The 20,505-nt window shown below is 35.5% G+C and overlaps 1 protein-coding gene across 2 annotated transcripts in view; it reads left to right on the top strand.

Annotated features, from left to right (window-relative positions):
* Positions 1-20,505, top strand: part of LOC105391825 (metaxin-2) — a 40,878-nt gene that overhangs the window by 17,460 nt on the left and 2,913 nt on the right. The window contains exon 8 of one of the 2 annotated variants that reach the window (XM_048633120.1): positions 19,484-20,029. The exons of the other annotated variant lie outside the window; for it this stretch is intronic. Within the exon in view, the coding sequence (XP_048489077.1) occupies positions 19,484-19,902 (419 nt within the window). The 3' untranslated portion in view covers positions 19,903-20,029. Of the gene's footprint in view, positions 1-19,483; positions 20,030-20,505 lie in introns of those variants that run through there. 2 annotated transcript variants of the gene reach the window in all.

The raw sequence follows: 20,505 nt of genomic DNA, 5'->3' as shown, positions 1-20,505 counted from the left end.
TTCATTCAAGGTATTTCTTTGCCACAATCGGCTCTCAGGTTAAAAAGTCATTTTCCATAGTAAAAAGTCACGTGACCAACATAGTTTCTATGGAAATTGATAAATTTTTTTCGCGAATTTTTAAATTCTGATTTCTTTTTCGGGCTTAGATATACCATGCTGCATATGTAGGTTTCGGCTTAGTATACCCTTTTTGTAACACCCTGTATAGGTAGTTGTGTTGACGAGGGTTTTAGTAGTGTTGCCTCGCTTCGCTCGGCGTTCCAGAGTTTGCGGTATGGTGGTTTGCATTGTTTTGCCTCGCTGCGCTCGGCTCTCCAGTTAAACAGGTAGTTGGTGATTAAAGTACATTAGCCTCGCTTCGCTCGGCTCCCCTCCAGGTCTCGGAATGGTAGTCACGGTTGTTTTGCCTCGCTTCGCTCGGCTCTGCAGTTACATAGGCACTTGCTGTTTATTGTGCTTTAGCCTCGCTTCGCTCGGCTCTTCGGGTTTTCGGATGTTGGTTTCAGTAGTTTTGCCTCGCTCCGCTCGGCTCTCTAGGTTTTGGATTGATGGTTTAGGTTGTTTTGCCTCGCTTCGCTCGGCTTTCCACTTCATAAACGGGACTTTTCCCGAAGTTTTTCTTTATTAATATTTATAATTATAATACGTTATGCCTCGCTTCGCTCGGCTTTCCACTTCTTAAACTGGACTTTTCCCGTAGTTTTTCTTTATTGATATTAATAATTATGATACGTTATGCCTCGCTTCGCTCGGATTTCTTTCCTTTATGGTTTACTAAACTTGTCGGATGCCTCGCTGCGCTCGGCTGGTTTTATTTTGGTATAGCTTGTAGAAGGACTATGGCCTCGCTGCGCTCGGCAGTCGGCACTTACACTGTGGTAAAGTTGATTTACATTTTGTATATTTTTAGGGAAAATATTTTCTACTCGAAAAGTGTGGAGTTTTATTTAAAAAAATAATTCTTTGTATTTATCTACTCAAATACGCCATACACCATAAATCTGTCTGACCACTTCAACGGGGTGAAATTGCTAATGTTGGTAATTTTTTATACGTTTTTAGGGAAATTTTGATTTTTTCCCCCATAAGTGGGTAGTTTTTATTTTAAATTTAAATTGTATACATTTAACTACACAAACACGCCATACATTCGAATCTCCTCAGACCATCACAAAACGACAAAATTGCATATTTATGTAAATTTTCCAATGTTTTTAGGGAAATTTTGTTTTTTTTCCCTACAAGTGGGGAGTTTTTATTTTAAATAATTATTGTTTGTATTTATCTACACAAATGCGCGATATACCACAAATCTGTCTGACCACTTCAAAGGGGTTAAATTGCTAATGTAGGTAATTTTTTCAACGTTTTTAGGGAAATTTTGTTTTTTTCCCTACAAGTGGAGAGTTTTTATTTTAAATAATTATTGTTTGTATTTATATACAAAAATGTGCAATATACTATAAATCTGTCTGACCACTTCAACGGGGTGAAATTGCTAATTTTTTCAACGTTTTTAGGGAAATTTTGATTTTTTCCCTACAAGTGGGGAGTTTTTATTTTAAATAATTATTGTTTGTATTTATCTACACAAATTAGCCATATACAATAAATCTGTCTGACCACTTCAACGGGGTGAAATTGCTAATGTTGGTAATTTTTGAAAAAAATTCAGTTAATTTCAGGTACTTCTACTATATTTAGTTTGGAATACTAACTATATTCCATTCTAACAGGAAAATTAATAATGAATGAACACAGTTAATGAAATAATAAGTTGGGATTATCTGGATTTAGAATTTTATGTCTTATTTTAATTGACGAATTAATAATTAACTTATTTGAAGTACTATAATTAAAGTTATCAGAGGTGGTAGCTAGCCTGCCTCTCACGTCAGAGATTTGGATTTAATTCCTGACAGGATGAGAAATGGTCCATGGTTAGTAGTGGAGATAACTTGGAGATATGCATAATAACTGCACAAAGATTACATTCAAGTTAGTCACATGCAGACACTGACACCGCACAGAGAGAAAATAATAGATATAAGTATTAATAAATTTAAAAGATTTTTGTAGTGATCACAAAGAGGTTTCCAATTTTTGAGTTAACTACACATATCCCACTTAGTAACTCATTGGTGACCCATAAGTAAACCAGAAACATTACCATTAGTAAACCAGAAACAATAGATTTTGTATTACAGGCAACCAGGATAAGCTTACAACTTTTACAACATCGTTATACCAAGTTTATTGCTCATAATTTAATGTTAGTTGTTTAAGCTATTGGTATTCCAATTTTAAAAAATAAAATAAAACTTTAATATAGGTACCTACTTATATTATTTCCAACAGACAACTTCAGCAAGGAGTTATGGATATTGAGGTGCCCGAAAGGAGTCTGAATTTAAGTGCTACACGATTAATCTGACACTGATCTGTCTAGCTAATCTTTTCACCGCATTAGCGTCGTTAGCATCATGACGCCATTTTAGATAAGTACCTAGACTACCTAGATTTTTTCAAATTAGAGTTATAAATACGTACTTACTTAACATTTAGCACAAAAAACCTTCCATATAAATGTTGTAAATTTGTTAAAATGTACATATTTGCACTTTATCTAGGAACGGAAAAGGTTCCTGGAGTTGATGAGATGTAGAGAAATTTCACTGTTCCCACTATGTCTATTTTAGGTAAATAGTAACATAAATATATATTTTTATTGCCCATTAGACTCAATTGATACTTCTATATCATTAAATCATAATTAAATAAACATTAAGGGACTTTCAAGAAAATTTACAAATATTCACATGCACTCACCTCTGAAACTTAAGCAAAAAGTGACAACAAAATTTTTCACTTTAACTTTTTTCTTGCTCCTTTCTAATAAATTGGCGGCAAAGTTTTGTTTCTTGTAAAGATTAACTTAAAAAAATGCCCTTCTGCGGTGGCTATAACAAGACAACATTACTTGACACTCTTTATTTGACATAGACACCAGCGCCCTCGTTAAACTGGGTAAAAAAACAGTGGTTGTTCATGAAACACTTATATTTTTTTTATGCAAAAACCATAGACAATGACAAGAAAGATTTTTTAAATTCATTCCACACTCTCGTCTAACATTATTAAAAAGAACTATTTAGGTATCTTTCATATCGTGTTAGTAAAGTTAGTAATGAAATATGATTCTAATTTGAAATCCCACGAGCTATCTTTTAAATAAGAATAATTTTATCGTATTGGTTTCGCTTTGTGCATGGTGTGCTTTAAGCTGCATACAGACCGGCCCAACGAACGCCCAACGATGGATATTTATCATACATAATAATACAGGGCAGGTCTGAGGTAAAAAACAGTGGTTGTTCATGAAACACTTATATTTTTTAATGCAAAAACCATAGACAATGATTTAAAAGAAATACTTTTTAAGGTCATTCATTCCAGACTCTCGCTCGTCTAACATTATAATGATTTATTATTAAAAAGAACTATTTAGGCATCTTTCATATCGTGTTAGTAAAGTTAGTAGTTAATGAAATACGATCCTAATTTGAAATCCTTAAAGAAGCGCAAGAATCTGCCACGAGCTATCTTTTAAATAAGAACAATTTTATCGTATTGGTTTCGCTTAGTGCGTGGTTTGCTTTAAGCTGCGTACAGACCGGCCCAACGAACGCCCAACGATGGATATTTATCATACATAATACAGGGCAGATTGCAGCACCGAAGGTCAACGAAACCGCCGGTCTGTACGCAGCTTTTAGCAAACAAGTGTACCTAACTAATATTACCATGCCACTTGGCTATTCTTATTTGCTTGTTATCAAAAAATACCATATCGTGTGTGGTCGGTATACATGTTATATTCCTCGAAATGATTGCCGAATTCGCCTATATTTTTGGTATTTAGCAAATACATCAAACATCCAAAACAAATGCGAATAGCCAAGTGTGGTGCCAGCATAAGATGCTGCTTCTGACGTCTATATGAGTGTCGAAACCAAGTCGAAACGAACTCGAATGTAGAAAAATAGGGAAGGTTGGCTTGGTTGTCGCCACCGCCGCCGTGCCCATAGAGAAAATAACACTACGTGCCGTGCCGTGTCGGGTCGCCTCGACTACGATTCTGCTGTTTGATTCCTGTTGGTTTTTGATTTTTTAAGTTTTTTTCGATTTCAAATTACCATTCGATATTGTGAATTAAACAACAATAATAATTACAGCAGTAGAGCGAGTTCTTCAATGTTTACCACCATGTTTTTGGGTTTCCTTTTAGTTGTAACTCCTTATTCTGATGATAATTTAATTATCTGTAAGAATGACAGATCGGATGATCTGTGGTATCGATTTCCGATGATTTCTGACGTTTCCGACGGATACCACAGATTCTTTTTTGTAGACATAAAACTGATAAAACGAAAAACGTAGATTTTGGGAACTGGGAAAGTGGGAATATTTAATACATTTTTAATAGGTAAAAGTACTAACATCTTGCATATATCTTGACTGTAATTAAAATAATGAGTGTCACTAACTATCTACCTATCTACTACTTACCTGCTGATGGGAAAACTGAAAGATTAATATAAGATAAAATATAAAATAAGGTAGAACTTGATGTTTACCTGCAACAGGAACAATATACAATTTTCGAAAACTGCTGAAAGATGAGAGTCTACCTGACAAATTAGATGAGATCACAAAGAGAGTGTGAGTGAACACTTAGCCAAGAAGTGCCACAGCCACAACACTACCTACCTGCCAATAGTGATTAATTTATTTATTATTTTATGAACCTAATGAACAATTAAGAGAATACTTAATAATAATTAAGAGAAACATTAATTTGGTTAAGTAGTTGCCAAATTCTGGAAATGAGTCCTACTAATGTGTTTATGAAGTTAACTTGTACAGAGGAAAGAAAAACAATTAATTATAATTCAATTTTACTTTATAACACCTTATATAACAATAAACTGATTGGATTATCAAGAATAATTAAATTGTTAATTTTGTGTAGCTGTCAAAATGGGTTCAATAATAATAATTTGATGAGTTAAATAAATCCTTAATCAAGAAATTAATCATTGTTTGATTTCTAATCCAATACAATCCAATCCAATAATCTAGTGACTATATTCCATTCCCGGGGAAAGACATTTGATACAAACAAAAACTACCATTATTCGAATGTAATAAGGGTTCTGTCAGATGTCTTTCCAAAGGCTGATATTTCAATACCCAGATAAAAGTTATCTGACTAATAAAATAGCTGTGACACAGTTTAATACAAACATTCACACAGGACAGTACTTATAAGAATTATTCTCCTGATAACTTTTATCTGGCAATTTAAAAATCAGCCCTAAGTTGGTATAATTTAGACACAGTTTATATAATAAGTAAAATAATAGATAGAGGTAGTCATTGTTTTATTATAGGTAGGTAATAAAACCACTACACTATGACCTGCATAGTTATAGTTTACATACATACATACATATACTCACGCCTGTCTCCCAGAGGGGTAGGCAGAGACTATGGATCTCCATGTGCCACGATCCTGACATACTTTCGCTTCCTCCACATTCATTAGTCTCTTCATACTTCACAAACGCGCTATACATTCGTAACCCCTCATACCATCTCAAAGGGATAAAATTGTATATTTATGTAAATTTTCCCATGTTTTTAGGGTTTTTTTTTTCCTATATGTTGGGAGTTTTTATTATTAATTAAAAAACTATGCATTTAACTACACAAAAGCTCTATACATTCGAATCTCCTCAGACCATCACAAAACGATAAAATTGCATATTTATGTAAATTTTCCCATGTTTTTAGGGAAATTTTGTTTTTTTTCCTATAAATTGGGAGTTTTTATTATTAATTAAAAATCTATGCATTTAACTACACAAACGCGCTATACATTCGAATCTCCTCAGACCATCACAAAACGATAAAATGTAAATTTTCCCATGTTTTTAGGGAAATTTTGTTTTTTTTTTCTATAAGTGGGGAGTTTTTATTATTAATTAAAAATCTATGCATTTAACTACATAAACGCGCCATACATTCGAATCTCCTCAGACCATCACAAAACGACAAAATTGCATATTTATGTAAATTATCCCATGTTTTTAGAGAAATTTTGTTTTTTTTTCTATGAGTGGGGAGTTTTTTATTATTAATTAAAAATCTATGCATTTAACTACACAAACGCGCCATATATTCGAATCTCCTCAGACCATCACAAAACGATAAAATTGCATATTTATGTAAAATATCTCATGTTTTTAGGGAAATTTTGTTTTTTTTTCCTATAAGTGGGGAGTTTTTATTATTAATTAAAAATCTATGCATTTAAATACAAGAACGCGCCATACATTCGAATCCCCTCAGACCATCACAAAACGATAAAATTGCATATTTATGTAAAATTTCCCATGTTTTTGGGGAAATTTTGTTTTTTTCCCTAAAAATGGGGAGTTTTTATTTCATAAGCAAACTAAGTGCATTCACTTACACAAACGCGCTCTACAAGTCAAAACTGTCAGACCACTCAATACAGGTGAAATAGCCTTAAAACATGTAAAATTTCTCTTTAACAAAATGGCTGCCACTTCATCCGCCATTTTGATTTTTGCAGTTTTCGGAATTTTCCTATTAATTTCACCATATATCCAACCATGAACAAAGAAAAACATCACCCCACCTTCCCCCCTTCTGGGAGATCAATTCACCTCAACTTGAATCGACATCGAACTTTTTCAAAAATATAATCTCCCGTATTTCTCAGGGTTGCCAGCCGAAAGTGATAAAAATAGTCAAATGTCATTGGTATGAGCCTTTCTGACTAAACTGCATCATTTTTTAAAATCCAAAATGGTTATTTCTATTTTTCAGGTTTTTGGGGAAAATCTCAAAATTTTCCCTAAAAATGGGGAAATTTTATTTAGTAGGTATAGTCTACTCAACAAACTACACAAATGCGCGATACAAGACAAATCTCCCCAACCACTCTAAATCGGTAAAAAATCCAATCAAAAATCGTGAAAAAAAGTCACTTTTACAAAATGGCCGCCAAAGCAGTCCGCCATTTTGTTTTTTCAACTTTTCGGAATTTTCCCATAAACTGCACCATACATCAGACCGTGTACAAAAAAAATCATCACCCCACCTGCCTCCCTTCTGGGAGATCAATTCACCTCAAGTTGGGTCGACGTAAAAAAATCGGAAAAAATATAATCTCGCCTATCGCGCAGGGTTGCCAGTCGAAAGTAATAAAAATGGTCAAATGTCATTAGTACGAGTCTTTCCGACAAAACTGCATCAAATTTTAAAATCAAAAGTGGCCATTTCTACTTTTCATGTTTTTGGGGAAAATCTCGAAATTTACCCTAAAAATGGGGAAAATTCTTTCACATGGCAACTCTACTCGTCAAACTACACAACCGCTCCATACAAGTCAAACCTGTCAAATGCCTCGAACACAATAGAAAAATGCTTTGAAAATCCCCGAAAAAACACGTTTTTATAAAAAAATCTCCCCTCCCCCCGCAATAAAAAAAAATACATTTTTTGGAATTTTCCCCTAAATTTCATCATGTTCTCCACCGTTTACAAAAAACAGCATCCCCCCACCACCCCCCCTACCGGGAGATCAATTCACCTCAAGTCGGGTCTGACACGCCCTAAACTTTGCTTAACTACAACTCGGCCGCCATTTTGTTTTTTTATTTTTTTATATTTTTTTTATAATCTGTCAGACATTCTTAATACACCCTCGAAATATAAAAAAATGTATGGTCACCAAAATGGAGGAACACAAAAAAATTTTTTTTTTTACAACTTTTTTTAAAATTTCGGATTTTTTCTCTACTCACCCGAGCACCCTGTACATTTCCCTAAAACATTTGTATATCAAAAAATGACTCCTTCTGGGAGAACAATCATGTCAGTCAGTCAGTCAGTGGTAATCCAGCTTTATATATTATAATAACTAGAGGTCGCGTTGTGGCGCGGGCTGCAAGCAGCCGCGCGGTGCTTTGATGCTTTTGGTTCGGTTTCAGCAGGGTATTGACATGAACGTATCGTAGCAAATCTTTCTTGCGTTTTGTTACGCCTTAAAAACTGTGTTCACTATGATTTTTTTTTATTAATGGGGTACTGACGTTTTTTTTTGACGTGGGAAACAGTTTTCAGTATGAATTTCAGTTTCAGCAGGGTATTGACTTGAACATACCGTAGCAAATTTTTCTTGCGTTTTGTTATGCCTTCAAAACTGTTTTCACTATGAATTTCTATATTAAAGGGGTACTGATGATTTTGTTTTAGATAGTTATACGTTTTCAGTATGAATATTGGTTTCAGCAGGGTATTGACTTGAACATATCGTAGCAAATCTTCCTTGCGTTTTTTTACGCCTTAAAAACAGTTTTCACTATGAATGTCTTTATTAAAGGGGTACTGATGATTATATTTCAGGTGGGATTAGTTTTCAGTATGAATTTCGATTTCAGCAGGCAGATTGACTTGAACAAACCGTAGCAAGTCTTTGTTGTGTTTTGTTTTGGATTAAAAATTGTTTTCAGTATGAATTTCGTTATAAAAGGGGTACTTATGATTTTGTTTCAGGGGGGATACAGTTTTCAATATGAATTTCGGTTTCAGCAAGGTATTGACTTGAACATAAATTGAAGCAAATCTTTCATGCGTTTTGTAAGGCGTTAAAACTGTTTTCACTATGAATTTCTTTATTAAAGGGGTACCTGATGATTTAGTTTCAGGTAAGATAAATTTCAGTATGAATTTTGGTAAGATAAGGCATACTTTACCTACAATAAAGTAGCGGATCTTTCAGGCGTTCAAGTTAAAGACGCATTCAAAATTTGGACTATTTCCCTCCACTCCATCCCGTACTTGTACTCAAAAAAATTGGTTTCTGTTACGGATTATCTCACACAAATACAGTTGAGAAACTGATCTATGTACAAAAGTGTATTTTCAAGAATTTCCATTTCAGCAGGGTATTGACGTGAATATACCGTAGCAAATCTTTCTTGCATTTTGTTATGCCTTAAAAACTGTGTTCACTATGATTTTTTTAACTGGAAATGTTGTTAATCATTGTTACCCAGAACTTTCATTCGCACAAATAGTACAACTGATTTCAGAGAGGTCGTACACCGAAAAAACTACTATATTAATTATGGTGGGAAATAGTTTAGGTGTGTCAAATTCTGATATAAATAGAAGTTTTGCTATATTAGAAAGCATTCCTGCAAAACATATATTTGTTTGTGCATTTCCTTATTCTTGCACACTGCCTGACAAATACAATTATATGACATGTAGCCTAAATAAAAATATGTACAATGCGTGTTATAAATCTGACTGTATCAATTTCTTTGATACTAATTTGTATGTAGATAATTTTAAGTTGACCTGGGACAGTTTATTTCTGTCCTTAAATCAGAAACGACGTTTAGCTACAGAAGTAGCTCCTCTTATTAACTCAGTTATAAGCATTATAACGAAGAAAACTTGTGTCCCTATTGACACCGTCAGTAGTAATACTGAAAATAGTACAGTAGATTTAAATTAGATTTTCAGACAACGGGAGAGCATCATAGCGTTGATATAAAGATTGATTCAGTTCACTGCTCTCTCGGCTCGAAACTATCGAAGGACAAGACATTTAAGAATGAATTTAAATTGGTACATCAGAATATTCAGAGTATTTCTTCTAAATTGTTAGAAATAGAACTATTTTCGGAAAAATTTAACATTGATTGTTTATGTATCACAGAACATTGGTTAGACGAGAATAAAATGATGTTCCAATTAAAAAATTACAAACTTATAAGCTGTTTTAACAGAAATATCAACGAGCATGGTGGGTCACTTATATTTCTTAAAGAAAATTGTAAATGTAAAGAACGAAAGGATATAGTTGCTCTTTCTGTTAAACACCATATAGAAATTTCATGTGCAGAGCTTAATAAGTATATAATAGTATGTACCTACAGGCCACCTACTGGTGATTTTATTACCTTTGAGACTGTCATGGAGGATGTTCTAAGGTTAGCTTCCAATAGTAAAAAGGAAGTAATAGTGTGTGGTGACTTTAATGTTGACCTATTAGGTGACTCTCCTAATAGGTCGAAATTGTTGTTACTTTTTAAATCATTTAATCTTTTTAATGTTTTTCTGGAACCAACTAGAATTACACCCACGTCAGCCACTTGTCTAGATAACATATTCTGTAACTGTGAGTTTAAAGACAGTAGTGTGATTAATTGTCTGAGGTCAGACCACAGTGGGCAGACCATTACCTTAGTAAACACTGACAAGACAAATAAAACTAAGGTGAGATGCAGACCGATTACTACAAAGAAAATTGACAATTACTTGAAGAAACTAGACGAAAAACTTCCGAATGTTAAATTAGATTGCAATTCTAATGAGATGTATAGTAACTTGTTTAAGATAATAGCTGATGAGTTTGAGAGTAATTTTGAAACGAAGGAAGTTTTGATTGACAATAAAATTAAATTTTGTGACTGGGCTACAGAGGGTATTCGCAAAAGCAGGGCGACATTATATGATCTGTATGAGATGAAAACATTCATACTCCGACCTGACTTTCAATCTTATGTGAAGAAATATAGCAAGATGTATAAATGTGTCTGTCACTGTGCGAAGACAATTTTTATTAATAACAAGATTAAAGACTCTGCTAACAAATCTAAGGCCGTTTGGACTATTATTAATAACGAAACGGGGAAGAATCGAACACGCGAGACAAATTTATCTTTGAAGGTAGGCAATGACATTATAACATCGAATGATGCGGTGGCGAGGGTCTTTGAAGAGTTTTTTACGAACATTCCTTTAGAGACTACGTGTAACCTGGATTCTTCGGCTGCAGCAGCTGAAACCCTGACGAAGGAGAACGCACCTTCAACCGATAAGGAATTTAAATTCAGATATATTAATACATTAACTATTATAAAAACATTTAAGTCATTAAATATGAAGAAAACTGAAGACTTGTGGGGAATGTCAGTTAAATTTGTTCTTTCTATTATTAATAAAATCGCCCCAATTTTGGCTAACATCTTTAATAAATGTATCGCTGAAGGTGTGTTCCCAGATCTTATGAAATTTAGTAAAATTATACCTCTGTTCAAAAGTGGGGATATGGAGGACCCTGCAAATTTCAGGCCTGTCTCGGTTCTTCCAGTTTTGAGTAAAATATTTGAGAGGGTCATACTCAGTCAGATGCTTTTGCATTTCAATGATGCTCGATTGTTTCATAGCCAGCAGTATGGTTTTACAAAAGGCACATCAACAGCCGATGCCGGTACTGCGTTGATTAAGCACATATTTGACGCCTGGGAAGACCATCACGATGCTATTGGAGTCTTCTGTGATCTGTCGAAGGCGTTTGATTGTGTAGACCATCAGACTTTAATTTCGAAACTTAGATACTATGGAATAGGAGGAAAGGCTTTAGATTTGATATCTTCATATTTAGACAAGAGACAACAAAGGGTCGATATTAACAATACTAAATCACAGGGGGCTCATGTAAAAATAGGCGTCCCTCAAGGATCTATTCTAGGACCATTTTTATTCCTCATTTATATTAATGACTTGCCTTTTATGGTTGAAAAATTGACTAATATAGTTTTATTTGCTGACGATACTTCTTTGCTTTTTAAAGTTAAAAGAAGAGAAAATAATTTTAATGAAATTAATTCAATTCTATCTGACATACACGATTGGTTTACCGTTAATAATCTTCTATTGAATTCTAAGAAAACGAAATGTATTAAATTTACACTGCCGAATGTTAGACAATGCGATACTAACATTATTCTAGATGGGAATAAATTGGACCTAGTTAATGATACTGTCTTTCTTGGGATGACTATAGATTCAAAGTTACAGTGGGGACCTCACATTGAAAAATTGTCTGGAAGGTTGAGCTCCGCAGCTTTTGCTGTACGGAAAATTAGACAGCTGACCGACGTTGAAACCGCAAGATTAGTTTACTTTAGTTATTTCCACAGCTTATTATCGTATGGCATTTTGCTTTGGGGTAGAGCAGCTGATATTGAAACTATATTTGTATTACAGAAAAGAGCCATCCGCTCTATATACAAACTTGGTTCCAGGGATTCATTGAGAGAACTATTTAAAGAAATTAACATCCTTACAGTTCCATGTCAGTTCATTTTTTCCAATTTAATGTATGTACGAAAGAATATTTCAACTTTTGATACAATTGGCAGTAATCATGACATTAATACTAGGAACAAGCATAAGCTGGCTTTTCCAGCGATGCGTCTGGCGAAAGTTAATAAATCGTTTTTAGGGTACTGTATTAGATTTTATAATAAGCTTCCAGCAGAAGTTGCTCAAATGCCAGAGAATAAGTTTAAGTGTTACATTAAAGAGAAACTCAGTAAAAAAGCTTATTATAAAATTGATGATTACTTAGAGGACGTTAATGCATGGCTGTGATAAGTAGTTAGCTCTGCTCATATTATTATAATAATAATAATTAAGCTTATATGTATTGTATACCAACTAGTTTTAAGTCTTTTTTTGAAAAGATGGCTCAGGAGTTTCTTGCCTCCGTTCTTCTCCTTAGACAGAAAGAGCCCCCCCTTATCCGAACGGAGAGTAATTTGTAAAAATTGACGTTCATCAGAAAATTTTATATTTGTACGATGAATAAAAAAATTTGAGTTTGAGTGAGTTTGAGTTTAAATTAAAGTGGTACTGACGATTTTGTTTGACGTGGGAAACAGTTTTCAGTATGAATTTCGGTGAGATACGGTTATTCACTTGACTGTAACGTATCGAATATTTTATGGCGTTTAGTTTTCCCTTGAAATCTAATTTCAGTATGAAATTTGGTAACAGATGGGTATTGACTTTGCCATAATACACTGACGGGCAATGAAAAGGTTCCACTGAGAAAAGCGAAACGGAAAAATCTAGCTTGATGCCGTCTTCTGCAACATGACGTACATTTAACAGAGCGTCCGATATTAGCAACTAAAAACGGTAATATTTTGTTCCAATTTTAAATTAAATCTTTGTAAAAATTGGGGTCGTATGGTGTCGGCATTTTGTGACTGGAACTTTTTCATTGCCCGGGAGTGTACAACAGATATTTCTTGAATTTGGCTTTACATAGAAAAAACTACACAGGAATGTTAATATTTGCCTTGAAAACTTTTATGATTATGAATTACGGATTGTCTCACACAAATACGGTAGAGAAACTGATCTGTATGGTCATTTTTTGGTTTCGTAAACTTTACCTAGTATCGAGATGACATCGTTTTGTGTAAAAATATTGGGTTCATTACACCTCATAAATCTGAGTCACCTCCGATTATATTCTATTCTATTGTGTGTGGGGGTGTAAGTACCTGCACCTGGCTCTCTCGAGTGGATCCTTTGTGCATATCCCCAAGGTCTAAACTGCCTTCCTAAGCTTGGACCATTTCCCACCACGCTGGTCCACTGCGGGTTGGTGGGTTCACATATCTAGATGTGCTAAATCTAGATATGCAGGTTTCCTCACGATGTTTTCCTTCACCGTAAGAGCGATAGGATACATTGTACTTATGTTAAAACAACTCATTGGTACATGTCAGCGCCGGGATTCGAACCCGCATCTCTTGCGTGAGAAGCGGGCGCTTACCCGACTGAGCTACCACCGCTCACGTCCATTCACGCGTTTTTCTAGCCTCTCGATTATTAGTTTCATAGCAACAAAATACACAGGCTTTTTTATTCATTAATTTCTTACGTTGGTTTGCTGTTTGAGACTATTTTTTACAGAACTATGGTTTACTTCAATTTAATCCATAATTGGAACTATAAACGCGCCCAAACCTTTGTCTTTCTTTTTTATTCATTCAAGGTATTTTTATGCCACAATTGGCTCTCAGGTTATAGGTATAGTTGTGTTGACAAGGGTATGAGTAGTGCTGTCTCGCTTCGCTCGGCGCTCCAGGGTTTGCGGTATGGTGGTTTACATTGTTTTGCCTCGCTTCGCTCGGCTACTCTTTTACGGTAAGGTAATACTTAAGTTGTATTGCCTCGCTGCGCTCGGCTCTTCAGTTGTTGTGGTATAATGTTTTGAAATGATATGCCTCGCTACGCTCGGCTCTCCAAGGTTTGTGGTATGGTGGTTTGGATGGTTTTGCCTCGCTGCGCTCGGCTCCTCTCCAGGTCTCGGAATGGTAGTCTCGATTGTTTTGCCTCGCTTCGCTCGGCTCTGCAGTTACATAGGCACTTGCTGTTTATTATACTTTAGCCTCGCTTCGCTCGGCTCTTCGGGTTTTCGGATGTTGGTTTCAGTAGTTTTGCCTCGCTCCGCTCGGCTCTCTAGGTTCTGGATTGATGGTTTAGGTTGTTTTGCCTCGCTTCGCTCGGCTTTCCACTTCTTAAACGGGACTTTTCCCGTAGTTTTTCTTTATTAATATTAATAATTATGATACGTAATGCCTCGCTTCGCTCGGATTTCTTTCCTTTATGGCAGGGTTGCTTGTCGGATGCCTCGCTGCGCTCGGCTTGTTTTATTTTGGTATAGCTTGTAGAAGGACTATGGCCTCTCTGCGCTCGGCACTTACACTGGGGTAAAGTTGATTTACATTTTGTATATTTTTAGGAAAAATATTTTTTCCTCTAAAAGTGGGGAGTTTTTATTTTAAATTAAAATTGCATGCATTTAACTTCACAAACACGCTAAACATTTAAAACCCCTCAGATCATCTCAAAGTGATAAAATTGCATATTAATGTAAATTTTCCCATGTTTTTAGGGAAATTTTGTTTTTTTTCCTATAAGTGGGGAGTTTTTATTATTAATTAAAAATCTATGCATTTAACTACACAAACATGCCATACATTTGAATCCCCTCAGACCATCACAAAACGATAAAATTGCATATTTATGTATAATTTCTCATGTTTTTAGGGAAATTTTGATTTTTTCCCTAAAAATTGAGAGTTTTTATTTCATAAGCAAACTAAATGCATCCACCTACACAAACGCGCTCTACAAGTCAAAACTGTCAGACCACTCAATACAGGTGAAATAGCCTTAAAACATGTAAAATTTCTCTTTTACAAAAAGGCTGCCACTTCAACCGCCATTTTGATTTTTGCAGTTTTCGGAATTTTCCCATGAATTTCACCATATATCCAACCATGTACAAAGAAAAACATCACCCCACCTCCCCCCCTTCTGGGAGATCAATTCACCTCAACTTGAATCGACGTCGAACTTTTTCAAAAATATAATCTCCCGTATTTCTCAGGGTTGCCAGCCGAAAGTGATAAAAATAGTCAAATGTCATTAGTATGAGCCTTTCTGACTAAACTGCATCATTTTTCTAAATCCAAAACGGTTACTTCTATTTTTTATGTTTTTGGGGAAAATCTCAAAATTTTCCCTAAAAATGGGGAAATTTTATTTAACTGGTATAGTCTACCCAACAAACTACACAAATGCGCCATACAAGACAAATCTCCCCAACCACTCTAAATAGGTAAAAAATCCAATCAAAAATCGTGAAAAAAGTCACTTTTACAAAATGGCCGCCAAAGCAGTCCGCCATTTTGTTTTTTCAATTTTTCGGAATTTTCCCATAAACTGCACCATACAACAGACCGTGTCCAAAAAAAATCATCACCCCACCTGCCTCCCTTCTGGGAGATCAATTCACCTCAAGTTGGGTCGACGTAAAAAAATCCGAAAAAATATAATCTCGCCTATCGCTCAGGGTTGCCAGTCGAAAGTAATAAAATTGGTCAAATGTCATTAGTGCGGGACTTTCCAACAAAACTGCATCAAATTTTAAAATCAAAAGTGGCCATTTCTACTTTTCATGTTTTTGGGGAAAATTTCGAAAATTTACCCTAAAAATGGGGATTTTTTTTTCACATGGCAACTCTACTCGTCAAACTACACAACCGCTCCATACAAGTCAAACCTGTCAAATGCCTCAAACACAATAAAAAAATGCTTTGAAAATCCCCGAAAAAACACGTTTTTATAAAAAAATCTCCCCTCCCCCCGCAATTAAAAAAAAATCATTTTTTGGAATTTTCCCTTAAATTTCATCATTTGTCCCACCGTATACAAAAAACAACATCCCCCCACCTCCCCCCCTTCCGGGAGATCAATTCACCTCAAGTCGTGTCTGACACGCCCTAAACTTTGCCTCACTGCAACTCGGCCGCCATTTTGTTTTTTTATTTTTTTATATTTTTTTTATAATCTGTCAGACATTCTAAATACACCCTCGAAATATGAAAAAATGTATGGTCACCAAAAAAGAGGAGCAAAAAAAATTTTTTTTTTTTACAACTTTTTTTAAAAAGTCGAGGTTTTTCTCTACTCACCCGAGCACCCTGTACATTTCCCTAAAACATTTTCATATCAAAAAATGGCTGTCATAGGTCACGGAATGATAGTTTCGGTTGTTTTGCCTCGCATCGCTCGGCTCTGCAGTTACATAAGCACTTGCTGTTTATTGTGCTTTAGCCTCGCTTCGCTCGGCTCTACGGGTTTTCGGATGTTGGTTTCAGTAGTTTTGCCTCGCTTCGCTCGGCTCTCTAGGTTTTGGATTGATGGTTTAGCTTGTTATGCCTCGCTTCGCTCGGCTTTCCACTCCTTAAACGGGACTTTTCCCGTAGTTTTTCTTTATTGATAGTAATAATTATTATAAGTAATACCTCGCTTCGCTCGGCTTTCTTTTCTTTATAGCAGGGTTACTTGTCGGATGCTTTGCTGCGCTTGGCTGGTTTTATTTTGGTATAGCTTGTAGAAGGACTATGGCCTCGCTGCGCTCGGCACTTACACTGTGGTAATAAAGTTGATTCACATTTTGTATATTTTTAGGGAAAATATTTTTTTCTCCAAAAGTGGGGAGTTTTTATTTTAAATAATTATTGTTTGTATTTATCTACACAAATGCGCCATATACAATAAATCTGTCTGACCACTTCAACGGGGTGAAATTGCTAATGTTGGTAATTTTTTATACGTTTTTAGGGAAATTTTGATTTTTTTCCTAAAAGTGGAGAGTTTTTATTGAAAATTAAAATTGTGTGCATTTAACTACACAAACGCGCTATACATTTAAAACCCCTCAGTTCATCTCAAAGTGATAAAATTGCATATTTATGTAAATTTTCCCATGTTTTTAGGGAAATTTTGATTTTTTATTATTACTTAAAAATCAATGCATTTAATTACACAAACGCGCCATACATTCGAATCTCCTCAGACCATCACAAAACGATAAAATTGCATATTTATGTATAATTTCTCATGTTTTTAGGGAAATTTTGTTTTTTTCCCTAAAAATGGGGAGTTTTTATTTCATAAGCAAACTAAATGCATCCACCTACACAAACGCGCTCTACAAGTCAAAACTGTCAGACCACTCAATACAGGTGAAATAGCCATAAAACATGTAAAATTTTTCTTTTATAAAATGGCTGCCACTTCATCGGCCATTTAGATTTTTGCAGTTTTCGGAATTTTCCTATTAATTTCACCATGTATACAACCATTTACAAAGAAAAACATCACCCCACCTTCCCCCCTTCTGGGAGATCTCTCTCTCTCTCTCAGCCTTCTGTAGTCCACTGTTGGACATAGGCCTCTCCTAACGATCGCCACCCCAAACGGTCACCCGCCATCTGCATCCAGCGGCTTCCCGCTACCTTCCGCAGATCATCAGACCAACGGGTTGGGGGGCGACCGACACGCCGTTTGCCGACACGGGGTCTCCACTCCAGAACCTTTCTACTCCAGCGGTCGTCGGCTCTGCGGGCTACGGGAGATCAATTCACCTCAACTTGAATCGACGTCGAACTTTTTCAAAAATATAATCTCCCGTATTTCTCAGGGTTGCCAGCCGAAAGTTATAAAAATAGTCAAATGTCATTAGTATGAGCCTCTCTGACTAAATTGCATCATTTTTTAAAATCCAAAACGGTTATTTCTATTTTTCATGTTATTGGGGAAAATTTCAAAATTTTCCCTAAAAATGGGGAAATTTTATTTAACTGGTATAGTCTACCCTACAAACTACATAAATGCGCTATACAAGACAAATCTCCTCAACCACTCTAAACATGTGAAAAAACCAATCAAAAATCGTGAAAAAAAGTCACTTTTACAAAATGGCCGCCAAAGCAGTCCACCATTTTGTTTTTTCAACTTTTCGGAATTTCCCCATAAACTGCACCATACATCAGACCGTGTACAAAAAAAATCATTACCCCACCTGCCTCCCTTCTGGGAGATCAATTCACCTCAAGTTGGGTCGACGTAAAAAAATCCGAAAAAATATAATCTCGCCTATCGCGCAGGGTTGCCAGTCGAAAGTAATAAAAATGGTCAAATGTCATTAGTACGGGTCTTTCCGACAAAACTGCATCAAATTTTAAAATCAATAGTGGCCATTTCTACTTTTCATGTTTTTGGGGAAAATCTCGAAATGTACCCTAAAAATGGGGAAAATTCTTTCACATGGCAACTCTACTCGTCAAACTACACAACCGCTCCATACATGTCAAACCTGTCAAATGCCCCCAACACAATAAAAAAATGCATTGAAAATCCCCGAAAAAACACGTTTTTATAAAAAAATCTCCCCTCCCCCCGCAATAAAAAAAAAATCATTTTTTGGAATTTTCCCTTAAATTTCATCATGTGCTCCACCCTTTACAAAAAACACCATCCCCCCACCTCCCCCCCTTCCGGGAGATCAATTCACCTCAAGTCGGGTCTGACACGCCCTAAACTTTGCTTCACTGCAACTCGGCCGCCATTTTGTTTTTTTATTTTTTTATATTTTTTTTATAATCTGTCAGACATTCTAAATACACCCTCGAAATATGAAAAAATGTATGGTCACCAAAAAAGAGGAACAAAAAAAATTTTTTTTTTTTACAACTTTTTTTAAAAAGTCGAGGTTTTTCTCTACTCACCCGAGCACCCTGTACATTTCCCTAAAACATTTTCATATCAAAAAATGGCTCCTTCTGGGAGAACTACTATGTCAGTCAGTGAGTCAGTGGTAATCCAGCTTTATATATTATAATAATATAAAAAACATATGATATAAAAGTTTTAGACAATTTAAAGAACTCAATTGTATTGCTTAAAAATATTTCTCTCCGATGCACCGTTTTCCAGATATAAGCGAAAAACCAAAAATTCGTACCTTTACCCCCCTCTCCTCCCCCCCGCTCATCACCTAGGGCTAGGAGTCTGGACTTTTGGTATGTTAACCACCTAAGCCCCCTGAACAAGTTTGTAAAGGAATCGCTTAGTTACCTGCTCACTCACTCTACACTTCATTTTGGGTCATTTATTCACTGGACTAATATTTCATAAGCTTTATTTTTTTCTCTAGGCTTCAAGCCATTCGCGTCCAAGCACATAGTGATGGCGACTAAAGACGCAGTGTCTGACGAAAACCCTTCTGACGACCAAGAAACCCTGAGCTATATGCAGGATATATTCCAAGATATACTAGACAAGGTCCACGAAATAACCTTTGAGAATATAGATGCAAAAGACTTTGAAGTAATCCATAAAGAGGATGATAACGTATGCTTGGATACGATTGAAGATTTCCATGATTTTTCAACAAACATAACAGCAGCTATGAAACCTTCCGATAGTATCCTATTCTATAATGCTATACAATGTCATTATGATGGGGAAGAAGATGTTTTGGATAATGAAACTGGTGAAGTAGCAATAGATAGTGATGGCATAGTCGACCGTCATTTATTTAGAGATGGAGAGGGATCGCCCACTCTGATGTGATTTGTAATTTCAAAATTAACTTTTTAAATTGTGTTTCATTATCTGTGACGTTGTTCATTTAGTTAGTGAATGTGTCTGAATTTTTCAGCTGATTTTTTATAATAAAACGGAAAACGTAAACGTGTTTCCTTTTTGTAATTTTTGGTTTGGTAAAGTCTTATTAGAACCTACAGATTGGCAACCATAAAATATAAGTAATATTTTATTTAGCTGAAGCTATACAGGGTGTTGCTAAAAGGGTATACTTACTGAACCGAAAGGGAGTGACTCGAAGGGTCATTCGGAACAAATTTTGTTGTACGAGTTTAGAAATTCACGAAAAAAATAATTCTTCGCAAACGAAAATATTTTTTTGCGAATTTCTAAAACTCTTAGAATAAAAGTTGTTCAGAATGACCCCCTGAGTCAGGAGCGGTGGTAGCTCAGTCGGGTAAGCGCCCGCTTCTCACGCAAGAGATGCGGGTTCGAATCCCGGCGCTGACATGTACCAATGAGTTCTTTTAACTTAAGTACAATGTATACCATCGCTCTTACGGTGAAGGAAAACATCGTGAGGAAACCTGCATATCTAGATTTAGCACATCTAGATATGTGAACCCACCA

Source organism: Plutella xylostella, chromosome 2, assembly GCF_932276165.1.
Source record: "Plutella xylostella chromosome 2, ilPluXylo3.1, whole genome shotgun sequence".
Lineage (NCBI taxonomy): Eukaryota > Metazoa > Arthropoda > Insecta > Lepidoptera > Plutellidae > Plutella > Plutella xylostella.
Note: the sequence above shows the minus strand (reverse complement) of the source record. Positions and strands in the feature narration are given on the sequence as shown.